Raw genomic sequence first — 26348 nt, forward strand, 5'->3', positions numbered from 1 at the left:
TTTGCTCTTATACAAAACAGCGTAACCCACGTACAAAAGGATTAGGGCCGTGAAGGGGAAAGGGGGCTGGAGTGAAGCATTTGAGAGGTTTAAAGGCACTTTTACGAGGGCCTCAGACTGGTATCAACAGATCAAGGGGACAGAAAAAAAAAAAAAAAGTTAGGCAACCAGGCCCCTTCACCCAGCTCTCACCTCTTCCATCATAAAAATAAGCACTTAAAAAGCTGGGACAGGAATGAGGGTTAAAAATGACACAGTGCTTTCCAGCCCAAATTTCTAAAATTGAGGAAATTCTTTGTCTATAGGCTGAACTTCAAAGTAGAGACATTTATAACAGTCATAAAATGTTTACAACCTAGCGGGCCATTAGGAGCCATTTGTCCCTAGTGCAGGAATCCTGGTAGCTTGTGAAGAAGGCAGCATAAGAAGGCCTTTGTCAGGACATCATATGGGAGGCAGGTTTCAAGGCTTCCAGTAGAACCCACAAACCTATAATATTCCCAGCTTGCCCATTTCCGTTTATCCGCCCTTTAACCCGTCATCAGCACTTTTACTGTACTTTGCGGTTTAACTTCCAATCTTTTCCCACCCTCCCTCCATGCTGCTTCGATGGCGGATAAAGGGGTGTCCTATAATGCTGTAAATATCTATATATCAGGTTAACGTCAGCCTGGCATCTGTCCAGCAGAAGGCAATGACCAGCCTTCTACAGGAAGCAAGGCACCTAGAACTTGACTACAAGGGAAGGTTGGCAAGAGTTTAAAGGGCAGGTCATCCACAGGTCTTCTCTTGAGTTTAAACAGTCATTAATGAGGGTTGTCGGGGACTCCGTCGGAGCTGCAAATGATCATCTCAGCATTATGTGGTGAGGAAATTGCTAGAAGATGTTAAAACCATGACCATCCTGCAGGAAGAGTGCAGGACCTCTAGCAGATCCCGCCTAATAATAATTATATCGTTAGTATACAGCATCGTTCTTCTGTTGTCAGCCCTGGGTACCAGCAGCTCACATTCTAGGTCCCATATATCAGTAGATAGAACATGAGACGTGGAGCTCATGCACACAAACATATTTTTTTTCCGTGTCCGTTTTTTTTTGCGGGCCGTATGCGGAACCATTCATTTCAATGGGTCCGGAAAAAAATGGAAGTTACTCCTTGTGCATTCCATTTCCGAATGTTTGTTTCGCAAAAAAATAGAACACGTCCTATTATTGTCCACATTACAGACAATGATAGGACTGTTCTATTAGGGGCCAGCTGTTCTGTTCCGCAAAATACGGAATGCACAAGGACGTCGTCCATATTTTTTTCTTCTATAAAACAGCGCCACCCTTGTTCATGGCTTTGTCTGAAATTACAGCTCAATTTTTTTAACTGAATAGGGCTGAGCTGCAATACCAGGCATGACCTATAGACAAGAGTGGCGCTGTTTCTGGAAAAAAATAATATATAGGAGAATCTTTTTTGTTATTTCAGACAGGCTGAATCGGCAATGCTAAGGAAAAAAATTATATCGCAGAAGGCATACAGTTCCTTCAAGATGTGATGTTTGGTTTGATATATCTGGGAGCCAAGTTCAACTAAAAGTTTGTGTTGATGTACGTCATTATTGTCCTAATATAACCCAGATAGCAGAGATTAAGCCTGAGCCTTCAGTACACAGGAAGACTCACGTGTCAGGGCCAACGTAGCTGGGTTATCAATTAGATCGGTCAGAAGTGTCCAACCTGTGACTCCTCAGCTCCTTGCAAGATTACAATTCCCAGACTGTGGCAGTCAGGGGATGTTGAGAGTTGCGGGTTTTGCAACACAATGGAGACCACCCATATAGAGGTAGATATGAGCCAACTCCTTGGCAGGGTATATTCTTCGGCCAAAGACATTGACACTGAACCTTTGGAGAACCCGGGACTGCGCGGTTGAACAAATGACCCTAATCCGTCCATCAGTAGCTGGATACAACTGGGCCAGGCTAGCACATCCCAAACTGACCCGCTCCTTCACCCTTGGTGTGGAACTCATTGTGTCTTTGCCCTTTTCTGATTGTCATCCTGTTTGTCTGTCTAGTGGCACTTAGCCAAATTTCCATATTAAAAAAAAAAAATTACCCGCCCAACAAGCGTGAAAGAAAATCTACATTCCGACTGGTACTCCTCCCTCCACCACACACTCAACACTCTCACAATCTGACAGTCAAAACAATATAAGACAATCATACCTAAAAGCAACATCCACACCCACGCAGTACAGACAGCATGCCACCAACACAGTCTCACTACTCCACTTCTCATCCCACACACTCCATCCCCTGGGGGGGAAGCCCACAGTATTGTGTTCAGAAAGAACTCTTTAACTCCTCGCTCATCAGAGGGGCCTGTAATGCATTTAATGGCATATCCAGGCTGATCGCTTTCCACCGCCGCAGGCAGAGGTGGTGGGGTTCATTTCGTGAACTGCACCAGTGTTGATTTTGGGAGTTGGCACAAGGCATCTTGACCTTAGAGTAGGGCCTCCTTCTATAGGGTGTCACGATTATTGTTTTTTTTTTAATTATTATTCCGATTTTGGAGCGGATTCTGCACCCAAAAACCTCGCTGAAAACGCTCTCAAGTCATCTCCTTTGATTTCAATGGGAAACCCTCTTGTTGCAGTGTCAAATCCACATCTAGAATTCCCAGGATCAAAAATCGCATGAGGATAAAAACCAAAATCCAAAAATCCACAAGAAATCCTGAAAGTCAGTGTGAATGTACCCCTAGACGCCTTCTATCACATAGTATCACTTTCTACAGTTTGGTGGCTTCCCACGCACTATGAGCTCACTGCAGCCAGAATGCTAAAAGCATCTTCATTAATGGGGATTAAACATGGGGATGGGGGCTACAAACCAGTATTAGAGTCATGGATGTAGTAGGGGGCATGATCTCTCTGCACATATGGTATTGATATGCAGCAATGCAGTCACCTCTCTGTGTACAAGGGGGGCAGGGGAGGTTACAATGTATAGTCAAGTGGGCACATAATCAGAGTAGTAAACAATATAGAAAACACAGAACAATCATTATTACAAAGTGTACAGCAAACCAAGAGAACAGCAGAGACCAGATGTAGCAGAGCTGTGTTGTCATTCAGTGTCCACAGGGCTGCATGTAAACAGACTACATTGTCTTCAAGCTGAGATTGGAAATCCAATACAGAAATAATCAACTGGGCTCTGCTACATCTGCACACAGCCCCCCAGCATGGACAGGTCACCCTGATACCTACATTGTAAACTGTGGCTCTGCATCCACCCGAAAGGGTCCAGTCCCCCGAAGCAGGCAGCCTTCCTCAGCATGCAGGAGCCCTGGGCGCCCATGTCATAGAGCGGCCGCCGGGGCATCAGCGGGAAGGCTTCCACACAGTCGTACATGGTGCCCGGGAGATGGGAGGCTGGCACTGTGCACACTGCTCGGGCACCTCCTGACCTGGCTCTCGCCCTCCGCCTCTAGCACAGCCTGCTTTGTGGCATACCTATTGTAAATAGCCAGGCTGCTGCCTCGGGGCTGTGGGAGTGACGGAGGCTGAGGGGACGGGCCGCCCTCACACCCTGCCTCCTCCACAGCAGCCCCTCTACCTGTCCGCTGACTGCCCTGCTGTGCCCGATACCTGCCCCCTGCATGGGCGGATGGCAGGAGGGTATACAGGGGCTCACCAGTGCACCCTACTGGGAGACCTCAGCTAGTCACTCACAGCCTGCCCATCATCTGTCTACATCTATCTGTCTGTCTGTCTATTGTATCTATCTATCTATTATATATCTATTATCTATTATCTATCTGTCTGTCTGTTTATCTATTATCTATCTATCTATTATCTATCTATCTGTCTGTTTATCTATTATCTATCTATCTATTATCTATCTATCTATCTATCTATCTATCTATCTGTCTGTCTATATATCTATCTTGTATCTATCTTCTATCTATCTATCTATCTATCTATCTATCTATCTATTATCTATCTATCTATTATCTATCTATCTATCTATCTATCTATCCATTATCTATCTATCTATTATCTATCTATCTATTATCTATCTATCTATCTATCTATCTATCCATTATCTATCTATCCATCTATCTATCTATCTATCTATTATCTATCTATCTATTATCTATCTATCTATTATCTATCTATCTATCTATCTATCCATTATCTATCTATCCATTATCTATCTATCTATTATCTATCTATCTATTATCTATCTATCTATTATCTATCCATTATCTATCTATCCATTATCTATCTATCTATTATCTATCTATCTATTATCTATCTATCTATTATCTATCTATCTATCTATCCATTATCTATCTATCCATTATCTATCTATCTATTATCTATCTATCTATTATCTATCTATCTATCTATCCATTATCTATCCATCTATCTATCTATCTATCTATCTATTATCTATCTGTCTGTCTGTCTATAGTATCTGTCTATCTATTATCTATCTATCTATCTATCTATCTATCTATCTATTATCTATCTATCTGTCTGTTTATCTATTATCTATCTATTATCTATCTATCTATCTATCTGTCTGTCTATATATCTATCTTGTATCTATCTATCTTCTATCTATCTATCTATCTATCTATCTATCTATCTATCTATCTATCTATTATCTATCTATCATCTATCTATCTATCTATCTATCTATCTATCCATCTATTATCTATCTATCTATCTATCTATCTATTATCTATCTATCTGTCTATTATCTATCTATCTATCTATCTATCTATCTATCTATCTATTATCTATCTATCTATCTATCTATTATCTATCTATCTATCTATCCATCTATCTATCTATTATCTATCTATCTATCTATCTATCCATCTATTATCTATCTATCTATCTATCTATCTATCTATCTATCCATTATCTATCTATCCATCTATCTATCTATCTATTATCTATCTATCTATCTATCTATCTATCTATCCATTATCTATCTATCTATCTATCTATCTATTATCTATCTATCTATCTATCTATCTATCTATCCATCTATCTATTATCTATCTATCTAGATCATGTATTATATGATATGATATATTTTGTGTACATAATAGATAGATAAGGCCTCCTGCACACGACCGTTTTTTCCCCCCGTTTACTGGCCGTTTTTTGCGTTCTGTATACGGTCCGTATACGGAACCATTCATTTCAATTTCCACAAAAAAACGGAATGTACTCCATATGCATTCCGTTTCCGTATTTCCGTTTTTCTGTTCTGTTAAGGCTCCATTCACACGTCCGTGGTGTGTTGCGGACCCGCAAATTGCGGATCCGCCACACACCCGCTCGGCACCCCTATAGAAATGCCTATTCTTATCCGCAAGTTGCGGACAAGAATAGGACATGTTCTATCTTTTGCGGAGCTGCGGACTCGAAGATCGGGGCCGCGCTCCGCAATTGCAGCTGCAGACAGCTACACTGTGTGCTGTCCGCATCCATTCCGTCCCCATAGAGAATGAATGGGTCCTCACCCGTTCCGCAAAATTGCAGAACGGATGCGGACCCATTTTGCGGACGTCAGTATTTTTACCTTTCCAGATAAACGTTCCTTTTTTTGGTGGATCCGTTTTTCAGTACAACCTTCCGTTTTTGCGGATCCATTGACTTGAATGGACAACGGACCCGAAAAACGGACAGAAAGTAGGACAAGCTTAATTTTTTTTCAGGATCCGCATACTCGAAAATAGGAAAACGGAATGGAATCCGTGATTCGGACAGCACTATGATTGGTGTCCACATTTTTGCAGAGGCAATTGAAATTAATGGATCCGAAAAAACGTTCCGATTTAAATCGGAACGGAAACGGAGTGTTATAACGGACGTGTGAATGGACCCTTAAAGATAGAACTTGTCCCATTATTGCCCGTAAATCACGTTCCGTGACTCCATTCAAGTCAATTGGTCCGCAAAAAAACGGAACACATACAGAAATGCATCCGTATGTCTTCCGTTTCTGTTCCGTTTTTTGCTGAACCATCTATTGAAAATGTTATGCCCAGCCCAATTTTATCTATGTAATTACTGTATACTGTATATGCCATACGGAACGGAAAAACGGAACAGAAACGCAAACACAACGGAAACAAAAAACGGAACAACGGATCCGTGAAAAACGGACCGCAAAACAGTGAAAAAGCCATACGGTCGTGTGCAGGAGGCCTAATACTGTATACACAATACATCTAATATGTAAAATGTGTGGTGTATATAAGCAGTGTAACTAATGGAATAACTGAAGGCTGTGGATGCTGCAGACATACAGAGAGATTCACCATGAGGGGAACTGGCTTAGGCTACTTTCACACTGACGTTATTCTTTTCCGGCGCTGAGTTCCGTCCTAGGGGCTCTATGCCGGAAGAATCCTGATCAGGATTATCCCCATGCATTCTGAATGGAGAGCAATCCGTTCAGGATGCATCAGGATGTCTTCAGTTCAGTCTTTTTGCCTTTTCAGGACGGAGATAATACCGCAGCATTTTAGTTTTTTTCAAGCCCCATTGAAATGAATGGTTCTGCATATGGAACGGAAACGGAAGAAAAATACGGTCATGTGCACGAGCCCTTATCCTCATATTGTTTTATGCATCATACTGAATAACGCCAGGGAAAGTGGAGCCATCATCTGCTATGGTGCGCCCACCTCCTGCCACATTAACCCCACAAGCACAGACTGGCACCCCCTTCCAAGCTTGAATGTTTAGCCGAGTTTTCCATGTTTCTTCTGTGAGACGGCCAATCAGAATTCCCTTGGGAATAATACAATTTTGAGAGCAGATGGAATCACGGTGAAAGCGGACATGATATATAATAGATCACTGCCCATATCTGACTTGGCATGTTCTTATCTCTTCTTCACTTCCACACTCTTATACTATTACACCACATAACTTCAGTGACAGCAGTTCATTCTCCCTATAATTCTGCAAGCAAAGGAGTCCGGATGAAATGAGCTACGAATCCGGAAATGCTAAAATTCAGCAGAAGAGAGGAGAAGAACGCATAGATCCGTTCTGTCTGCCGATCCGCTGAAATTGCTAAAAGTAAAAGGAGCAAATGTAACGACCTCACATCGGGAAGAGGTCGTCAATATGCACATAGTGATACAGAGTAATATGGGACACAGCAGGATGGTCCAGAAGCTACATCCATGGGAACCCCACCAGCATTCAGGAAGATCTTCTGCTGAGCTGAAGGTACTGCTCCAGGATTTGATCAGGTTTTATACCGTTTTTGAAGCCAAGACCAGGTGTGGATCTTAAAGGGAGAGAAAGTTTTAAGGACAGATTCCACTCCTTCATACCAGATATAGCATATCCAAGAAGACCTCAAGAAAACCTGATAGATTCCAATGATAATGGGGTCTGCAGTGTTTCTCTTTTTTTTATGGCAATAATAGGGCTGCATGCAGACTATGCTATTCTCCAAGCATCCCCGACAGAGTTTTCATTTTTTACTCCCTGCCTTCCCGAATCCATAACTTTTTTTACATTTTTCCCTTCACATAGCCGTATGAGGACTTGTTTTTTTTGCGGGACAAGTTGTCATTTCTAATGGCACCATTTAATATAGCATATGATGTAGTGGGACCCTAGAAAAAATACAAATGGGGTGGAGTTGGAAAAATAAACCCAATTCTGCCATAATTTTATGGGTTTCGTTTTTACAGTGTCCCCTATACTGTAAAACTGACCTGTTACGTCCATTCTCTGGGTCAGTACAATTACAGTGATACCACATGTATATCGTTTTTTGTGTTTTAATGCTTATTAAAAAAATGAAAAAAATTAAGATTTTTTTTTCTTTGAATCACCATATTCTGATTCCTATAACTTTTTTACATTTATTTGTACGGAGCTGTGTGAGGGCTAATTTTTTTTGTGATGTGTAGTTTTTACTGACATTATTTGTGAGTGTGTATGACTTTTTGATCACTTTTTATTCAATTTTATGGAGTAGGTGAAGCAACACAAAAGCGGAAAATTGGCCTTTTTTTTTTTTTTTTTCCATTAGGGTATTTATATTTTAATAGTTTGGGCATTTTGGGATGCAGCAGTGAAAATTATCTTTTTTTTTAATTTATTTTTTATATAGGAAAAGGGGGTGGTTTGAATTTTTATATAAAAAAAACCCATTAAAATATTTTTAAAAGCTTTGTTTTACTTTTTTTTCTAAGTCTTGAATATTTAGCCATCTGATCGTGTCTCCCCTAAACTGCAGTGAATTACTACTGCAACCTATGGGAGTTGCACTATGTACCACAGGCAGGGTGATAGCCTTGGATCCTTCAGAATGACTGATGCTATAACAACGAACAAAGAGCTCCCCCAATCACTGCGTGTAGGAGCCGTTTGGGCCCCAGAGATGCAGAGCTCTTGAAGAAAGCCACCTCAGATGCCGTGGTCACAACTGAGGGTCATCTAAGGGATTAAATGTCTGTGATCGGCATCAACGCCGATCACAGACATTAGCTCTGAGTGTATAACAGCAGACATCTGGGATCTATGGCGCATACTCTGCTCCAGAGCAGGTGCCATCTTAAAAGACCCAATCAGTGACGTACATGTACGGAACTGGTTTGGAAGAGGTTAAAGGGAACCTGTTAGGTTTAAAATTCAGTCTATTCTGCAGAGCATGAGGAATTTAAAAGACTAATCAATATGGTTTTATGGGAAAAGGTTCTGTATAAATAGTAATTTATTGATATAAATCTCAGCTTTTTTGGGCTTAGGAGTCCAGTGGGCAGTCTCACTCACTCAGTGATTGGTCATTCACTGTTAGGACCGCCCACTGGACTCCAAAGCCCAGAATGAGTAGAGGTTATGCTGAATCCTTTCCCACAAAACTATACATCAATATGCTCCTCCTGCTCTATGGCATGCTGCCTGCAGAACAGATTTCATTTTCAATGGTAATGTACTGTAATTGTTAAATTAACACTAGCATACCTCATATACATCTGTGGAGTGGATCCGATGTATTGTTCCCTGTATGAGGCCAATTCGGGATAGGAAAGTCCTTTAATGGGATAAGAGGCGATAAATCTGGAAACATTACTGCCTCATGGTCACTACTTTATATCAGACATCCTTAGCTCTGAGAACCTCAAATAAAGTAATGAGATGAATCTAATTTGGTCACAGTGATTTTCAGCCAACTTTTTACAGACATCCTATAATATTTTGCTAAGATGGTAACAACTATATATTACAAAAATGGGAAATTTTGTGCTGATATTAACACTACAGTTATGATGCTGGCGTGAAAAATACATGTTCTGACTTATTGAAACTGATCTTCGTTGTTTGGAGCCATCATCATAGTACCACAGATATGACTGGCACAGCTATCGATCTTCTTAATCATCATCTTGAGCAAACAATGTTGCCATCATAAAAGTTTAAGCATGTCTCCCATGCCTTGCCATGAAGACAGTAAGGCTCTGACCATGTCTGCAGGATCACCAGAGGTACATTGTAAACCCAGTGGGAGGCAAACAGTGAGGGGAAGTGGTGCAGAAAGTTATAAAGGCAATTGTGACACTTTATTGGAATTGCACCTGTTAGATGACTTCCTAAAGTGCCTTTGAAAAGACCAAAAAAAGGGACAGCCATTAATGGTGCTATGTTAAGACCACTGGAAAAGTAAAGTCTGCTCTAACAAAAGTCACCTACAATTCAGTCCGCTCTTACACTGGAAAAATGACAAAGACAGAAACAATAGGGACACATTGCCAGTTACAACTTACTACATGGAAAGCACATACAACGTCTAGACAAGCCACATAATGGGGAATCACCTTGTACTCCGTTTAGGTATTTTAGGATGTTCTCAGAAATGAGGTACATCTATCTATCTATCTACCCGTGTTTCCCCCGAAAATACGACGTTCCCCAAAAATAAGCCGTAGCAGGGTTACGGCCTATATGCTCAATATAAGACATACCCCGAAAATAAGTCATAGTGATGGGCATGGCTATGTACTGGCGCAGAGCGGTAAAGAAGACGCGGGCAGCCCTTCTCATCTGCCGCATGGTGACAGCCGCTGTAGGTGCTGTCTCCTCTACTGTACCCCATCGTGACAGCCGCTGTAGGTGCTGTCTCCTCTACTGTACCCCATCGTGACAGCCGCTGTAGGTGCTGTCTCCTCTACTGTACCCCATCGTGACAGCCGCTGTAGGTGCTGTCTCCTCTACTGTACCCCATCGTGACAGCCGCTGTAGGTGCTGTCTCCTCTACTGTACCCCATCGTGACAGCCGCTGTAGGTGCTGTCTCCTCTACTGTACCCCATCGTGACAGCCGCAGTAGGTGCTGTCTCCTCTACTGTACCCCATCGTGACAGCCGCTGTAGGTGCTGTCTCCTCTACTGTACCCCATCGTGACAGCCGCTGTAGGTGCTGTCTCCTCTACTGTACCCCATCGTGACAGCCGCTGTAGGTGCTGTCTCATCTGCCCCACATCTGTAGGTGACGGGAGAGTTGCGGGCAGCCCCATCAACTCGGTCGGCTCCCCCTGTCAGGTCCCGGTCGTTCTGTGCACAGCAAGCTGAGGGAGAAAGTGAAAGTAAAAGTCTCCTCAGCATCAGCGTGCAGATTGGACCCAGTTCTCACTGGATCCCTGATTAATAAGACATCCCCTTAAAAATAAGCCACAGTGTTTTTTTAGTTTTTTTTTTTTGAGGAAAAATAAATATAAGAGAGTGTCTTATTTTCGGGGAGACACGGTATCTATCTATGGCCACCAGCATCCCAGTAACCATATGCCTTGGTTCATAGTAGCGCATTCCCAATAAGGGGCATATGGAAAAGCGTTGCAGACTCTAGGTAATCCTTTTAAGACTTTACTGATGACATGGAAGTTGGGCTCTGAGAACAATTTTCTGCTCGCAGCTGCTTAAAAAATGTACCCCGACTAGCCAGAATGATAGAAAACACCCCTTTTGTGGCTTGGTCATTGATCAGCTGATTGTACCATAAACAGATTAGAACCAAATACTAGCAAAATATTCATCAAGACGCATCAAAATTTCAGCAGATTGTCAGAAATCTATTGTTTGCCAGTTACAGTGATAGCTGATAATAAGAAATGATACATATTTTTCATGGTCTATGGTCTGCGTTACTCCACTTAATTTATCTGGGATCAATATTAGAGATGAGCGAATTTCCGCTTATGAAATTCGTTTGTTGGTAAAAGGTGAATTGCGTTATGGATTCCGTTACCACGGGCCATAACGCAGTTCTATGACGGAATGCATAACGGAATTCCTTTTGTATTCATTCCGTCATAATAGAAGTCTATGGGCTGCAAAACGGATCCGTCCCGTTTCCGTTATGCAGGAGAAGACTCAGGATCAGGAGATGGCTCTCCTGCATAACGGAAACGGGACGGATCCGTTTTGCAGCCCATAGACTTCTATTATGACGAAATGAATAACTGAATGCCTCAAAAGGAATTCCGTTATGCATTCCGTCATAGAACTGCGTTATGGTCCGTGGTAACGGAATCCATAACGCAATTCACCTTTCACAACCAAATGAAGTGTGAACGAATTTCTAAATATGAAATTCGCTCATCTCTAATCAATATATTGATGATATGTCCTCAGAATAGGCCCTCAATATCAGATTGGTCGAGACCTGACTTATGGCCTCCTGCCAATCAGCTGTTTGATGTGGCAGCCATGCTTATGTGAGCGCTGCATACTCTTCATTATTTACCTGCATGCATATGCTATGGAGGGTACTGCAGCTTTATCACATTAAGGGGTCATGCACATGACCGCACCATGTTTTGCGGTCTGCAAGTTGCGGAACGGAAAAGGCCACCCGCAGTGCTCTCCGCATCTTTGCAGCCTCATTGAAGTGAATGGGTCCGCATTCGAGACGCAAAAAATGCGGCTTGGATGCGGAACCAAACAACGTTTGTGTGCATGAGGCCTAAGGCCTTATTCACGCCACAGTTTTTTTCTTCCACGTCCAATCTGCATTTTTGTGGAGCACGCGCGGACCTATTCTTTTCTATAGGGCTGCAAAAGATGTCATCTGCGTGCTGTCCACATCCGTGTGTCCGCCCCACAAATGATAAAACATGTCCTATTCTCTTCCGTTTTGCAGACGATAGGCATTTCAATTATTGGGCCTGTGAAAAATGCAGCATGCACACGGTCTGTATCCGTATTTTGCGGTTTGCAGACTGCAAGATACATATGGTCGTGAACGTGTAGCCTCACTTGAATGGCTGATTGCCCTTTGTAATGTAGCAAAAGTAGAGGCAGCACTCCATAGCCATTCATTCGACATGAATAGCAGGCTAATACATAGCCACAAATTAGTGACATCATCCTAGTGAGTCCTAACCAGAATGACATCATCATCACAAAGAGCAAATAGCAAAAAAAACGGAACATAAAGACCATGAGCAGATCATGCTACCCATGATTTAGGCAGCGTGCTCCTGTATGACTACCACTTCCAAATACATATTTTGTGACCAATAACTCAGACTTTCCAAACGGGAAATGTGCTGAACGATTTTCCAAAGCAATGCAAGTTTAAAAAGAGTCTTGGAAATGTCCCTGCCATGTCCACACTCTAGGACTGTCAATAGAAAGTGCAGTACCTTACACGTGGCTCACTTTCCTCAACCGAATACGCAAACATACGCCTTTGTAGTGCCCAGAACATCAATTATATGTGCAGAACAAATAGCAGAGCCCTGCTTTTCCAGTAAAGTAATTGCAGCTTCACAAATAGACAACATGGTACTGACGCTGCATGGGAAAATGTATGTCCGCTGGAAATCAATGCCATGGTGTAACAAGTATAGCAGGCTGGATTCCCAGCCTGCATTTGTGGGAGGGGCATAGGGTATTTAGCCGGCTCACGCCCTCCCTCTGGTGTCGGCATCGCCAGTGCATCTCGTGTTACGGCGACGTCATACGAGTGCGACTTCCGGTTCCGGCTAGACTGACGAGGCAGACGCTGCGGCGGTACGTCCCTCCCGGCCGGCGCTCCTTCTGGGTAAGTTACTCCGGGCCTCGCCGCCGCACTCCATCTCCGGCCGCCCACCTCCGCTTCCCCCTCCGACGCTTCTCCTCTGCTGCGCTCCTCTGACTGCGCCATCTATACTCCGTTGCGGCCGCGCCCGTTGCGCCCGGTCTGGTGGGAGCGCGCATCCCTGGCGTGGCTGGCGGGGGAGCGGTGCAGCAGGAGACGGGATGCTTGGTGCGGTCCGCTCAGGCAGCGCTGGGGCAAGATTCAGCTGGGGCGCTCCGGAGCTGGCCGCTTCAGGTTCCCCGCTTCCAGTCTCCTCCACAACAAGCATGGCTCCAACCGTCTCCCCTCCCCCCCCGGGCTGATTCCTCCTCCTTGTCCAGGCCTTGGGGGGGCGGCAGACGGGGGCGCCACTCCACGACTTCCCCGATGCGTTCCACGGTGGAACGCATCGGCATCCCGCCCATCTCCCGGAGCTCCATCGCTTCCCCGGTGCGTTCCACGGTGGAACGCATCGGCATCCCGCCCATCTCCCGGAGCTCCATCGCTTCCCCGGTGCGTTCCACGGTGGAACGCATCGGCATCCCGCCCATCTCCCGGAAGCTCCATCACTTCCCCGGTGCGTTCCACGGTGGAACGCATCGGCATCCCGCCCATCTCCCGGAAGCTCCATCACTTCCCCGGTGCGTTCCACGGTGGAACGCATCGGCATCCGGCCCATCTCCCGGAGCTCCATCACTTCCCCGGTGCGTTCCACGGTGGAACGCATCGGCATTCCGCACGTCGCTTCAGTCATCAGGAGGCCCCCATATTCCCAACCTCCCTGCGCTCCACCGTGGGGCACCCAGGGGGAACCCCTAATCCTGGGCTCCAATATGGAAGGCATACCACGCCCACTCCTGGTGCCCGGACCACTTGTTTCCCCACATGTGTTTTTTCAATAAAGTGTTGCATGAAAAGCCCAGAATACGCTGGGCGGACATGTTGCGGGGATGCCATGGCCGGGCGGCTCGGTCTTGCGGTGCGGCCGGGCGTTTCCGGGAGCAGCCGCGTGGGCCGGTGGCTAGGCACGCAGCGGTTTCGCCCCTGAAAAAAAAAAAAAAAAAAAAAAGGGGTTGTGCAGATATGTTCCGTTTTCTCTCACCTGTTTTCTATTATACCTGGTCGCCATGCTTTCCTCCAAGGATGTCCAGGTGGTCTTCTCTTCCTGTCCTGTTCTAATATGGGTCTCGCCCGACACGTCCAGGCTCACTGCCTGTCCAATCAATTAATACTTTCAGGTCCGGTTGCCTCATACGTCCGGGGTTTTTCTTTCGTCATGTACTCCCTCCTGATCCGTTCTAGTGTTTTTCGGATATGTCCAGGATTGGCTCCACGTCTTCCTGCCTGATACGTTCTGGAGGTTCTCTGTTTTTTTCGGCATGATACGTTCATGTTTCGTTTTGCGTGTTTATTTGCCTGATACGTCCAGGTTCCGTTTTCATGTCCGTCTACCTGATACGTTCAGGTTTCCATCTCCGGCACTGTCTGCCTGATACGTTCAAGCTTCTTTTTTCATGTCTGTTTGCCTGGTACGTCCAGGTTTCCGTTTTCATGTTCGTCTTCCTGATACGTTCAGGTCTCCTTTTGTTGTGTCTGTTTGCCTGGTACGTCCAGGTTTCCGTTTTCATGTCCATCCACCTGATACGTTCAGGTTTCCATTTTCGTCACTGTCTGCCTGATACGTTCAGGTTTTTCCGTTTCTTCATGTCTGTCTGCCTGATACGTTCGGGTTTTCTGGTTTCTGCCTGTTACGTTCAGGCCCTCGTCATGTCCTCTTGCTGGTCAAGCCTTCATCATGTCCTCCCTCCTGTTACGTTTGGTTCATGTCCCGTCCGGTCGGTCCTGTTGGTGTCTTTTTATCTTGCAGGGTCGTTTCTTGGGCTCGCCTTCTCACTCCACGTCTTTCTTTCCCTCTTACTATCCTGTCGCATCCTTCTTCTTCCCCAGGTGTACCTATCACGGTCAGTTCAGGTTTCTTTATCTGTCACGCTTGGGGCCCGTTGCTCGCCATTTGCCAGAGCGTACGGGTCATGTCTCCTCACTGCTTGCCACACTGGTCAATTCCGTGCTGGCGGCCAGTTGGGCCTCGTTTCCAGTCGCGTCTCGGCTCTCGGTTTGTGCAGGGCCCGACGTTTTCGTTCACTTGTTCACGTCAGGTCCTTCTCCTCACCACCTGACACGCTCAGGCCGCTCGGTTTTTCGTGTTTTCTTTCAGGTTGTCCTCCCATCGCCTGATTTCGTTCAGGATATTCTTGCGTTTTCGGCCTGCCACCTCCAGGTTTCGTTTTTCCTGTTTCATCATCACGTAAGTTTCATCTTGTCAGCAGATGTCGGGGTACATCTCCCCGCAGGTTCCAGTTAAAATTTTGTATTTTTTCCTCACTTACCAAACCCAGATTCGCAGGGTGGGAAGTTCACTCTCTCCGCGGGCTCCCGAGTTTTGTTCCATCCCAGGTTTCCTAACTTTTTCCATCCTAAACTTTCTAAGGCTCCAGGGTCCGGTCTTCTTCGGGCAACATGTCGCATGTCTCGGATATTGAGGACTCACTGTCCATCCCTGAGTCAGCGGTCTCGGAAGCAGCCAGCCGCGCATCTTACAGGCATTGGACCATCCCCAGAATGCTCGCGGAACTGAAGAAAAAAGGGATCCGCCATTCGGCATCGGCACGGAAGGCAGAACTGTATCATCTGCTCTTCCCTGAATCTCCCAGGGCTTCTGAACCACCCGGAGCCTCCGAAGATCTGGTCTCCATGTCGACCATCCAGCTCTCCCTGACCCAACTCCATGCGACCATCAATAACATGGCATCGTCAATGTCACACATCGACTCCAGGCTCCAGGCCGTCGAGAGCAAGATGGCTACGCCTCCTCCTCCGCCAGAGGCCGAAGCCGTGCCTTCTACTTCCCAGGCCAACGTCCCAGGTACAGGTCTGGCCTCTCCCGACATCGCCCCAGCGTTCTTCGTTCCAGAAAACATCAGGCGGGATATCCTGGCAGGGAAGGATGTCAATTTGGCCGCCATCCTAATCTCCACCCATGATACGGTCGAAAACCGGACAATCGCCTGCGGTGATGTGTCGGTGGTGCTAAGGTCTAGAGACGTCCGCCTCAACAAGAAGCTGTCCATCCCCGAGTTCATGCTGACCTTCAGCCTGTACCGGGACATAGTGTGCTCCATTCATCCCCACCGCAGGGTAGAATTGGACACATACATGTACAAGGTCACCGAGCTGGGGTACAGATATGGCGGTACCGCCTTCTACGAGTACCACCGGTCTTTCTCTGCCAAAGCGGCAGCGGCTTTCCTCCAGCACCAGCATGTCACCAACTGGGCTGTGTTGGACATGGAGATTTTTTGCAGGCACTTCGCCGGGCAAAAATCCCCAGCCTGTGCCGGTTGCCAATCAGTCCTCCATGCTTCTGATTGGTGCCCCCATGTCGCCAACCCATCTCCTGCCAGGCCAACGTCCAGCTCAGGGGCGCAGAAACCCAATCCCACCACGGACAAACTCGGCCGTCCCATCACCTTCTTAGGGAAGAATCAGCTATGCAATAACTTCAACTTGGGTTCTTGCAGTTATGATAAATGCAAGGCTTTGCACATCTGCACCATCTGTTTCAGGGCCCATCCTCAGTCCTCCTGTTCCCAACGCACGGCTAAACGCTCATGACTAGGCGGGGTCAACGTTGACCTGTTACTCTCCCTTCTCCAACTACATCATGACCCCAGTTTTGTCCAGTTTCTCTCACAGGGGTTCTCGGAGGGTTTCCATACCGGGCTAGTCACCCTTCCGCAGGTCACTCATGAGTGCCCCAACCTCCTCTCCTCTCTGACGGATCCCGGGGCGGTGGACGCTCTGCTGGAGGCAGAGTTACAGAAGGGCTTTATGATCGGTCCTTTTGCAGAATCCCCTTTCCCTCTGTACCGGGTCAGCCCCATAGGTCTGGTGTCCAAAAAATCGTCCAATAAAAAAAAGATTAATTTATGACTTGTCTGCTCCTCATGCATCCAGCACCCCCAGCCTGAATTCCCTGGTCCCGTCGGACGAGTTCTCTATGCAGTACTCGTCCCTGGACGAGGCCGTGGAGCTCATTTTACAGGTCGGGGCAGGAGCTTGGTTGTCAAAAGCGGACATTGCTGATGCCTTCAAGTTGCTGCCCATCCTGCCTCATCTGTGGAAGTTCTACGGCCTCAAATGGAGGGCAAAATATTACTTTGCCACCCGCTTGACGTTCGGGTCAAAGAGCAGTCCCTGGCTCTTTGACCAGTTCGCCCAAGCGCTACATTGGCTCTTGGTCAATCATGCCCACTGTCCGAGGGTCATCCATTATCTGGATGACTTCTTGCTCATCGAGCAGGCCGAACATGCCCCGGACAGGTTGGACAGCCTCCTCAGCCTGTTCAGCCGCCTCAATGTTCCGGTGGCTTCAGCTAAGGTCGAGGGCCCCTCCAGGGTAATCACCTTTCTGGGCATCACCCTGGACACTATCAGAATGGAGGCCAGCCTCCCCCTGGACAAATTAAACAGGTTAAAGGACTCCGTGGCCAGGCTCGTGGGCACCCGCACGGTGTCAAAGTTGGAACTCCAGTCTTTATTGGGGTCTTTCAACTTTGCCGCCAGGATCATGCCCCAGGGCAGGTCTTTTACTGCCGGCCTACTCAGACTCCTCCCAGCAGCCTCAGATCAGCATGCGCTCATCCACCTCGGGCGTGACGCGCTGGCGGACCTGGCCATGTGGTCCTTGTTTTTGTCCAGCTGGAATGGCATCTCCCTCTTCGTTCCTCAGTGGAATGAAGCCTCTCCCTTGGTATTTTCCGATGCTGCTGCTTCCCTCGGTTTCGGGGCCATCTGCGGGGATCAATGGTTTGCAGGTCCTTGGCCCACGCAGGTCTCCTCAGACCAGGAGGCCGCCAGGTCTTCCCCCCTGCTCGAGGTCTACCCCATCGTCGCAGCCGCCTTCGTCTGGGGTCAGTCATGGAGTAACAAGCCAGTGTGCTTCATGACTGACAACCAGGCGGTTGTTGACATCCTCGCCAGGGGTAGGTCCAGCTCCCCCAAGGTCATGCGTCTGGTTCGCAGGCTCACCTGGCTGTCCCTGCAAAACAACTTCCGCATCATTTGCAGGCACATAGAGGGCAGGAAAAATACCGCAGCTGATGCTCTGTCCCGTTTCAACTTTAATTTGTTTTTCCAGGTCATGCCAGGAGCTCGGAGAGTCGGGATCAACCCTCCGGGGTTCGAAGCCCTGATCATGGACTAGAGGAGTACGTTTCCGCAGCCCACGGTCTCATCCGCGAGTCTCTCTCGGCTAACTCTGCCCGGAACTATTTAACAGGGTGGAACACCTTCAGGCGGTTTGCCCACCTTCACCCCAGGGGGGACAGGGACAGAGTCTCCTTCGTCCTGGCTTTCCTGGCATACTGCCACAAGGAGCTCCATCTGTCCCACAATACCATCAGACTTTATTTAGCGGGCATCCAGCACCACCACATGATCAGTCACCCTAGTCATTCCTCCTTCTTTTCCTCCCAGGCGGTCAAAGCAGTTTTGAGAGGCATTCAGAAGCTCTCTTCCCCTGCCCTTCCCTCCAGACAACCAGTCACAGGGGAATTATTCCAAAAAATTTCAGTCGCCCTAGATGGTAATCCCTTTGGCCCTTTCAGAAGTTCGATCCTCAAAGCCGCTCTCTACCTCAGCTTCTATGGGTTTCTCAGGCCGGGGGAATTCTGCTGCACCTCAGCCCGGAATCCAGGGCCGGTTATCAGCCAGCTCCTCCATAGTTTAGACCACTTCACCTTCTCTCTTCCTTCCTCCAAAACCTCCCAAGTCGGTCCACCGGTACAGATCGAATACTTTAAGTCATTCAATCCTTGGTGCCCAGTGTCCGTGTTCAATCAGCTGCTCTCCACTCTCCATGACAGAACTCCCGATAGCCCCCTACTGCCTTTTCCCGTACGGTCACTGACGTCCGCGCAGTTCATCAGACACATCCGTTCCATAGCTTCGGGTCTGGGGTTCCACGCTGCTTCCATTTCCGGACACTCCTTCAGGATCGGGGCCGCATCGGCAGCCTCCAAACATGGCGTCCCCGCTCACGTCATACGGAAGATGGGACGATGGCAATCTTCCTGTTTTTCCCGCTACATCCCTCATCCACGGGTCGAGATTGCCAAAGCCTTTTCCAGTCTGGTTTTGTAAGCTACAAATAATAAACTGCCTAAAATTCATGTTTTGCCCCCTTTTTTGGCTACCCGCGTCACGTGGCTAAAGGCACACCACTAGCCAAGGTTAGGTTCTACCGTGTCCAGTACACATCCTCTTCCCAACACTTTCCCCGGAGCCTTGACCACAAGTATAGCAGGCTGGATTCCCAGCCTGCATTTGTGGGAGGGGCATAGGGTATTTAGCCGGCTCACGCCCTCCCTCTGGTGTCGGCATCGCCAGTGCCCCACCCGACCCTCCCTATTTTCCAGCTTCACTCAGCTCAGACTCCCTGGGTTAGCCCCCTTTTTTGGCTACCCGCGTCACGTGGCTAAAGGCACACCACTAGCCAAGGTTAGGTTCTACCGTGTCCAGTACACATCCTCTTCCCAACACTTTCCCCGGAGCCTTGACCACAAGTAAACTTATGCTCAATGGAACAAGACTTTCTGAATGGTGTACTCTCTGTGTACTAATGAGGGTAGGTCCACTCCTCAAGGCTATAGCTTGGTCCTTTTGGCCTGGCGTCAGGTCCTGGGTACCGGCAGTGATACTGGGCTAGGGCAGTCCTTGTCTACCTGCAGTGCCAATACCCCAATACAGCTTTATATTTTTACATTAGGTAACAATGCCTTAAAGGGGTTGTGCACTCATTTCCAGACCTCTCAGATAGGCAGGACCAGCGTTGGTGATCATACTTACCTTATCCCTAGTGCTGGCTCCTGGCTTGTTTGCTTCGCAGCCTATGCTGCTCATCTTGGGTCCCTTCGTGTAAACCTCCTGTTTGACATTGCTGCAGCCAATCGCTGGCTGCTGCTGCTGCTCCCCTTGAGTCATGTCAAATGGTCATGTGATACAAGGGGAGCAGATCACCGCTGCGACCAGTGATTGGCTGCAGTGGTGTCAAACTGAAAGTTTACATGGAGGAACCCGAGACAAGCAGCAGAGGCCAGGGAGCGAAGGAGCCGGGGTCCATCATCACACGGGTCCTGTCTGTCTCAGAGGTGTGGACATTAGTGCACAACCCCTTTAAAACAAATGTGCACATCCCATTAAACATACTAAGAGTGGTTTCAGGAGGTCCCTGCGGTTTCTGCAGTGCCTACTAATGATAATTAGGCTGTAATGGTTGTTTTTTTATTATCCAGTTGACCATTTACATGTTTTGTGTCTATCTCCATGCAGTGCAGCATCCCCCTGTCCGTGAGTAAACCTATAGCATTGTTCATACTAATCCTCCTGGTTCAAGAGTAGAACTACAGAACTGTCAGAACTACTACTGTGACAGTAATGAATGGCACCCATGCATATTAGAGGTTAGTTGGCCAAACCCACCAATTTTGGAGGCAACGGCCAACTAGATGATCTTCTTAGGGTTGTCCTGACTCTCCTACAACAGAAGATTTTGCAAATGGGCAGATGGGAAAAATAAGTTTTGGGCATGCTGGAAACATTCCCAAACCTTTGTTCCTACAGCAGATTCGCTGCCAGGGGAGTCTAGCAGTGGCTTATTCCCCCTTCCCCCACCGAGAACCCATGCACTGAACATGCATATGTATAGGAGGTATAGACCAGGCATCCTCAAACTGTGGCCCTCCAGCTGTTGAAAAAATACAACTCCCAGCATGCCCGAACAGCCTACAGGTATCAGCCTACAGCATGGCGTTGTAGTTTTACAACAGATGGAGGGCCGCAGTTTGAGAATGCCTGGTCTAGACAGAGGGGGTCATTTATCAAACTGGTATAAAGTAGAACTGGCTTAGTTGCCCATAGCAACCTATCAGATTCCTCATTTCAGGAGCTGTCCAAAATGAAAGGTGGAATCTTATTGGTTGCTATGGGCACCTAAGACAGTTCTACTTTACACCAGTTTGATAAATGACCCCCAAAGAGCTTTTGGCAAGTCAGTTTATGAAATTTCTTCTTCCAAGATATTCCATCAACGGTGAGAGGTATTTTTATGAAGTGGAAGCGTTTAGGAACCATAGTGACCCTGCCATGAAGTGGAGACCACGTACAGTACAGAGTGGAGTTCGGAGGCACATAGTGCATAAAAGTCACTAAAGCTCTGCTGACTCCATAACTGCAGAGTCAAAACCTCCTCTGTCTTTACCATCAGCACAACTGTGCGTCGGGAGCTTCATGACATGGGATTCCAAGGCCCAACAGCTGTCTGCAAGCCTTAGATTAACAAGCACAATGCCAAGTATCAGGTGGAGGGGTGTAAATCACACCGCAATGGACTCTGGAGCAGTGGAAACGTGTTCTATGGAGTGACAAATCATGCTTCTCTATCTGCCAGTCTGATGGATGAGTGGCTTTGGCAAATGCCAGGAGAACGTTACCTGCCTGACTGCACTGTGCCAACTGAAAGAGGGTTGTTTTTCAGGGGTCAGCCTTACTGTGGCAGGCGCAGCACTATGAAGTGCCTTTTGCGCTGTGCCATTAGAAGATTTTTGATATCTCTGACTTTTAGTCTAACCAGACTGTCTATTACTCTAGCGCCATTCTATGGAAACAGTAGGTTTAAAGAGCCCACCAAATGCTTGAAATAACTTCTTTATTAACTTAAACTTTTCTTCATATATAACACTTCCGCCATCCGCAGAAGATAGTCCATGTCCATGACACGTGTTGAAAAGATATCACAAAATGGCGGTATGCATTAGATGGTGGTTCAACTGTTCAGTCTTGTCATTCAACATAAAATGGTGGATATATTTCTCTCTTCAGTATCTGTACTCTCACTTTAAGTTATTTAAGCACTTTATGATCTCTCTGAGAGGTATATCTGAGGTCTAACTAATAGTTCACTTGCTGAATTTGCAATATGCAGTTAGCATTAACTATTTGCAGATTGGTTTAGTATGATCTGGTATGGTTGTATGCAATTTGGATTGCAATATGGAATTTGAATTTGGATTGTGAACTTTGTAGTTTGCAATTGTATGGTATTTGCAATAGGTGGAACTGTAAGTAAACACACATATAACTGGTTCAGTATACAGTTCTAATCACTATATTAACAGTAGAAACATAATATAACTGTTTTAAATATCTATTTTGGCCTTTCTGCTTCCATAAAACACAGCTCTTAGTGGAGTGAATGTCTGTTCAGCTTCTCTCTCTGGTGAATAATAATTTCTAGCAGCTCCTGCTAGGGAATTTCCCACACAGGCTGTGTGTGAGGCTGGCTGTGAATGGCCAACACTCCTGCTGTGTGTGAGGCTGGCTGAGATAAAGGGAAATCTTAACGCTTCATCATATCAGGAAATTTTTTACAATTGTATGCTTCCAACTTTCTGGAAACAGCTTGGGGAAGCCCCTTTTCTGTTCCATCATGACTGTGCCCTAATGTACTAAGCAACGTTCATAAAAGCATGGTTGGGTAAGTTTGGTGTGGAAGAACTTGACTGGTCCGCACAGAGCCCTGATCTTGAACCCCACTGAACAGCTTTGGGATGAACTAGAATGGAGATTCCGAGCCAAACCCTCTCATCCAACATCATTGTCTGACCTCACAAATGCTCTTCTGGGTGAATGAGCAAAAATTCCCACAGACACACTCCAAAATATTGTAGGAAGGCTTCCCAGAAGAGCGTAAATTGTTTTAGCAACAAAGGGAAGGGAACACGTCGGTATTAATGCCCTATGGATTTAGAACATGATGTCATTAAAGCTCCTGTAGGTGTAATGTGCTAGTGTCCCAGTACTTATGTCCATATAGTATATATGTAGATAGTGATGCACAGATTTAGATGCCTACTTTGCATGTGCCGGGTTGATGAGGCAACAAGGGCGGGGAAAGTGACGTTACTACAGCTAGGATGCACGTAGTCATAGATGTCAAATGTGCAGTAAATACTTCATGTCATATCCGAAAACTTCATTTCTGTAGCTTTTGAGGAAGTTAACCCTCAAAAGCACAAATTCCATAGAAGCGGCTACTGTGTACAGTTTCTGCTGTGACTATGAACTGACATGGCTACTGTATTAGTATGTATGTATTTTTCGAATTTTCTAAAGAGGAAATGCCATCGGTCTTTCAGTCTGACTTCACACTATGCTGGTGCTTATAACCCACAGACTTGTATTTTCATTATTAGTAGATTACTTAATAGTGGCACACTCTTTCTTTAAAGCACGCATTACAGTCTAGCCATGGATTTGTTCACCTTTTTGTTTGCCCTATACCTAAATACTGTGTCCCCTGCTGCTCCTGCGCCAGCGCTATGGTGCTCTCCACTGGTCTTTGTTTACTTGGCGGCAGCATTGACCATGGTTCCCAGACAACCGCTGGAGCCATTTACTAGCCTCTACAGTGTACGGCACAGGACCACTGAGGGATGTGATTGGCTACTACAGTCACATGGGTGTATAAGCATATTATTGCTGCATCTATATAAACTAAGTAGGTGGATAGCACTGGAGTACTCGTGCAGGAGCAGGAGATATAACATGTGAGTATAGGCTTTTTTATTACTTTATCACATTCTCTGCCTTTGACCAAATTCTTTGTTATACTGGACAATATATGGGCAACACATGCCTTCTTACATAAGGATGGTTAGTGGGGATTTCAACCTCAAAGGAAGAATCACAAGCTGACAACATTGTAATTAGGTTGCATACAAAAATGCAGGTTTACTAGAAACTAGTGCAAGACAGAGGGGTGTGCTGGTGCTTTCATTACCCCATGGCTCACAGCAGATTTGGAGACCCTTCATCAGAGTTGGAAATCACATGTTCTTCTCATATCTTATCTTTGGTCAAGTATATGCAGCTGTTAAGCCATTCAGCTATATCACTCTCTTAATATTCCACGAAGGCCATGGGTATCTCATAAAATATGGGAAGAATTAGAACTGAACTTCATGGAGCAGCCAATACATATGGCCAGGGCCAGTTTAGTTAGGGGTCTATTTTAAAGAAATCGCCTAAAGTGAGAGCCCAAGGCAATGCAGACTTCCCATAAGCTAATTGTGCCTGAGATAAAGCTTGCTTTGTTGGCCGAGTGCTAAGTGGCCACCAGGGTTGCCAACCGTCCAGAAATTTCTGGACAGTCCGTAAAAATAGGAGACTTTTTTCCTGTGTCCAGGAAAAAAGATGGATGTGTCCGTAATTTTTTTGAGGCTGGTGGTACTTGAATATAATATTTTGGTAGTAATTATCATCATTTTACAGCTCACAGTAAATGCTGGTAATGAGTTCCTATCAGTAGATTGTGCTATAAATATAATATTTATCATTCATTATGGTTTTCCAATTTGTCCATAAAAAATGTCTGACGTCTGTGATTTTGGGATAAGTTGTCCAGAAAAAAGACAACCCTGGTGGCCACTGCTTCAGTCCTGCAGGACGTCATGATCAGCTATCCTGTCATTCAGTTCACTGCACTGCGCTCAGCGACTGCATTGCATTTGGGAGCAAGAGATTTTATAGCTGCAGTGTGACAATAGTGTGCCTATGATTATGAGCGGAGAAAGTAATATTTAAAGGGAGTCCATCATCAAGAAGTTCACCGATAAACCAGGCACAATGTCTTGTAGGGCAAGCTCAGCTGAATGTAACGATGCCTTTCACTTAGTGATCTGTTGCTTAATTTTGAATAAAAAATACTTTTAATCCATATGGAAAAGATGCTGTCCACATCTTTTGCAGCCGCATTGAAATGAATGGGTCCGCAGACCAAAATATACGGTCGTCTAAATGAGCCCTAATCCAAATGGAAATGAGCAGTTAAGTGCACTGAGGGCGGGCCCGAGCCACTCTGTGCATCCTTGCTCCTCCTGCTTCCTCTGCAAGTCCTTTCATCTCCTTCTTCATTGACAGGGCCAGACAAAATTACCATGTAGGAACCTGACTATGTCACTAAAGAAGGAGAGGGAGGAGCTGGCAGAGGAAGCAGGACGAGCATGAGCGCCCAGAGTGGCTTGGGCCCGCCCTCAGTGCACTTAACTGCTCATTTCCATATGGATTAGGGATCATTCAGACGACCATATATTCTTGTCTGCGGACCCATTCATTTCAAAGGGGCTGCAAAAGATGCGGACAGCGTACCATGTGCTGTCCGCATCCATACATCCGTTCCGTGGCCCCGCAAAAAAAGATAAAACATGTCCTATTCTTGTCCGGATTCTAGATTAGGCCTCATGCACACGACAGTATGTATTTTGCAGTCCGCAAGCTACAGGTCCATAAAATACAGACACCGGCCGTGTTCATCGTGCAATTTTCGCAGACCCCATTGTCAAAATGCCTATTTTTGTCCGCAAAACGGACAAGAAAAGGACATGTTCTATTCTTTTGCGGGAGAGACATGCAGACATACAGATGCGGACAGAACACAGTGTTTTTTGCTCCATTTTTGTGGCCTTTTGATAAACTCACATTTGATAAACATGGTGTAACCTACTCACACTTACCTATTAAAAGTGTCGAGAATAAAATCACAAAAAGTTCCACATTTGCACAAAGGTGTCATGCACTAAAATGTGTGACTCTGTTACACAAGAAAACTGGCGCATGGAGTTTTTAAATTATGCCATACGGGTTTTTTTTTCTTTTGGGTTCCATATACTTCTACGGGAGAATGATGTACATTGGTATCATATCACAGTTCCATAGAGGGGCAGATTTGGCATTTCTGGGGCCCCAGGCAAAGTTATATCACACAGCTAAGCTCTGTCCTCTATGACCTGCTAATCACCACTCTCAGGTTCGCAGTGTAGCAAGGGTACTTCTGATTTACAGCTGGTAAGACCCCCTTGGGCCCCTGTGCAGCTGAATCGGCTTCACAGGCAGTATGTCCGCCCTTTTATTCAATTTGTTGAGCCAACCGCTTGTGGCCAGCAGGGGGCCCACGATCTCTGGGACTGCAAGCATTTGCTTGGTTTGCATGGTGGTCAAGTCCGCCACTGGCTTCATAGCAAGAGCCTCTTTTTTGGCCACGTGCACATGGCTCTGCTGTGCGTATGACGCCTTAGTCTCATCAGCTTTTCCTTAAACCCAGGGGCGTGGCTATAGGGGAAGCA

At 46.3% G+C, this 26348-nt stretch overlaps 1 protein-coding gene across 2 annotated transcripts in view; it reads right to left on the bottom strand.

The window, feature by feature from the left end:
- RARG (retinoic acid receptor gamma) overlaps positions 1-26348 on the bottom strand; it is a 230756-nt gene that overhangs the window by 37208 nt on the left and 167200 nt on the right. The window contains exon 1 of one of the 2 annotated variants that reach the window (XM_040425796.1): positions 3270-3542. The exons of the other annotated variant lie outside the window; for it this stretch is intronic. Coding sequence (XP_040281730.1) covers positions 3270-3414 — 145 coding nt within the window. The 5' untranslated portion in view covers positions 3415-3542. Of the gene's footprint in view, positions 1-3269; positions 3543-26348 lie in introns of those variants that run through there. 2 annotated transcript variants of the gene reach the window in all.

The sequence above is a fragment of the Bufo bufo genome, chromosome 3, assembly GCF_905171765.1.
Source record: "Bufo bufo chromosome 3, aBufBuf1.1, whole genome shotgun sequence".
NCBI classification, from domain to species: Eukaryota; Metazoa; Chordata; class Amphibia; order Anura; family Bufonidae; genus Bufo; species Bufo bufo.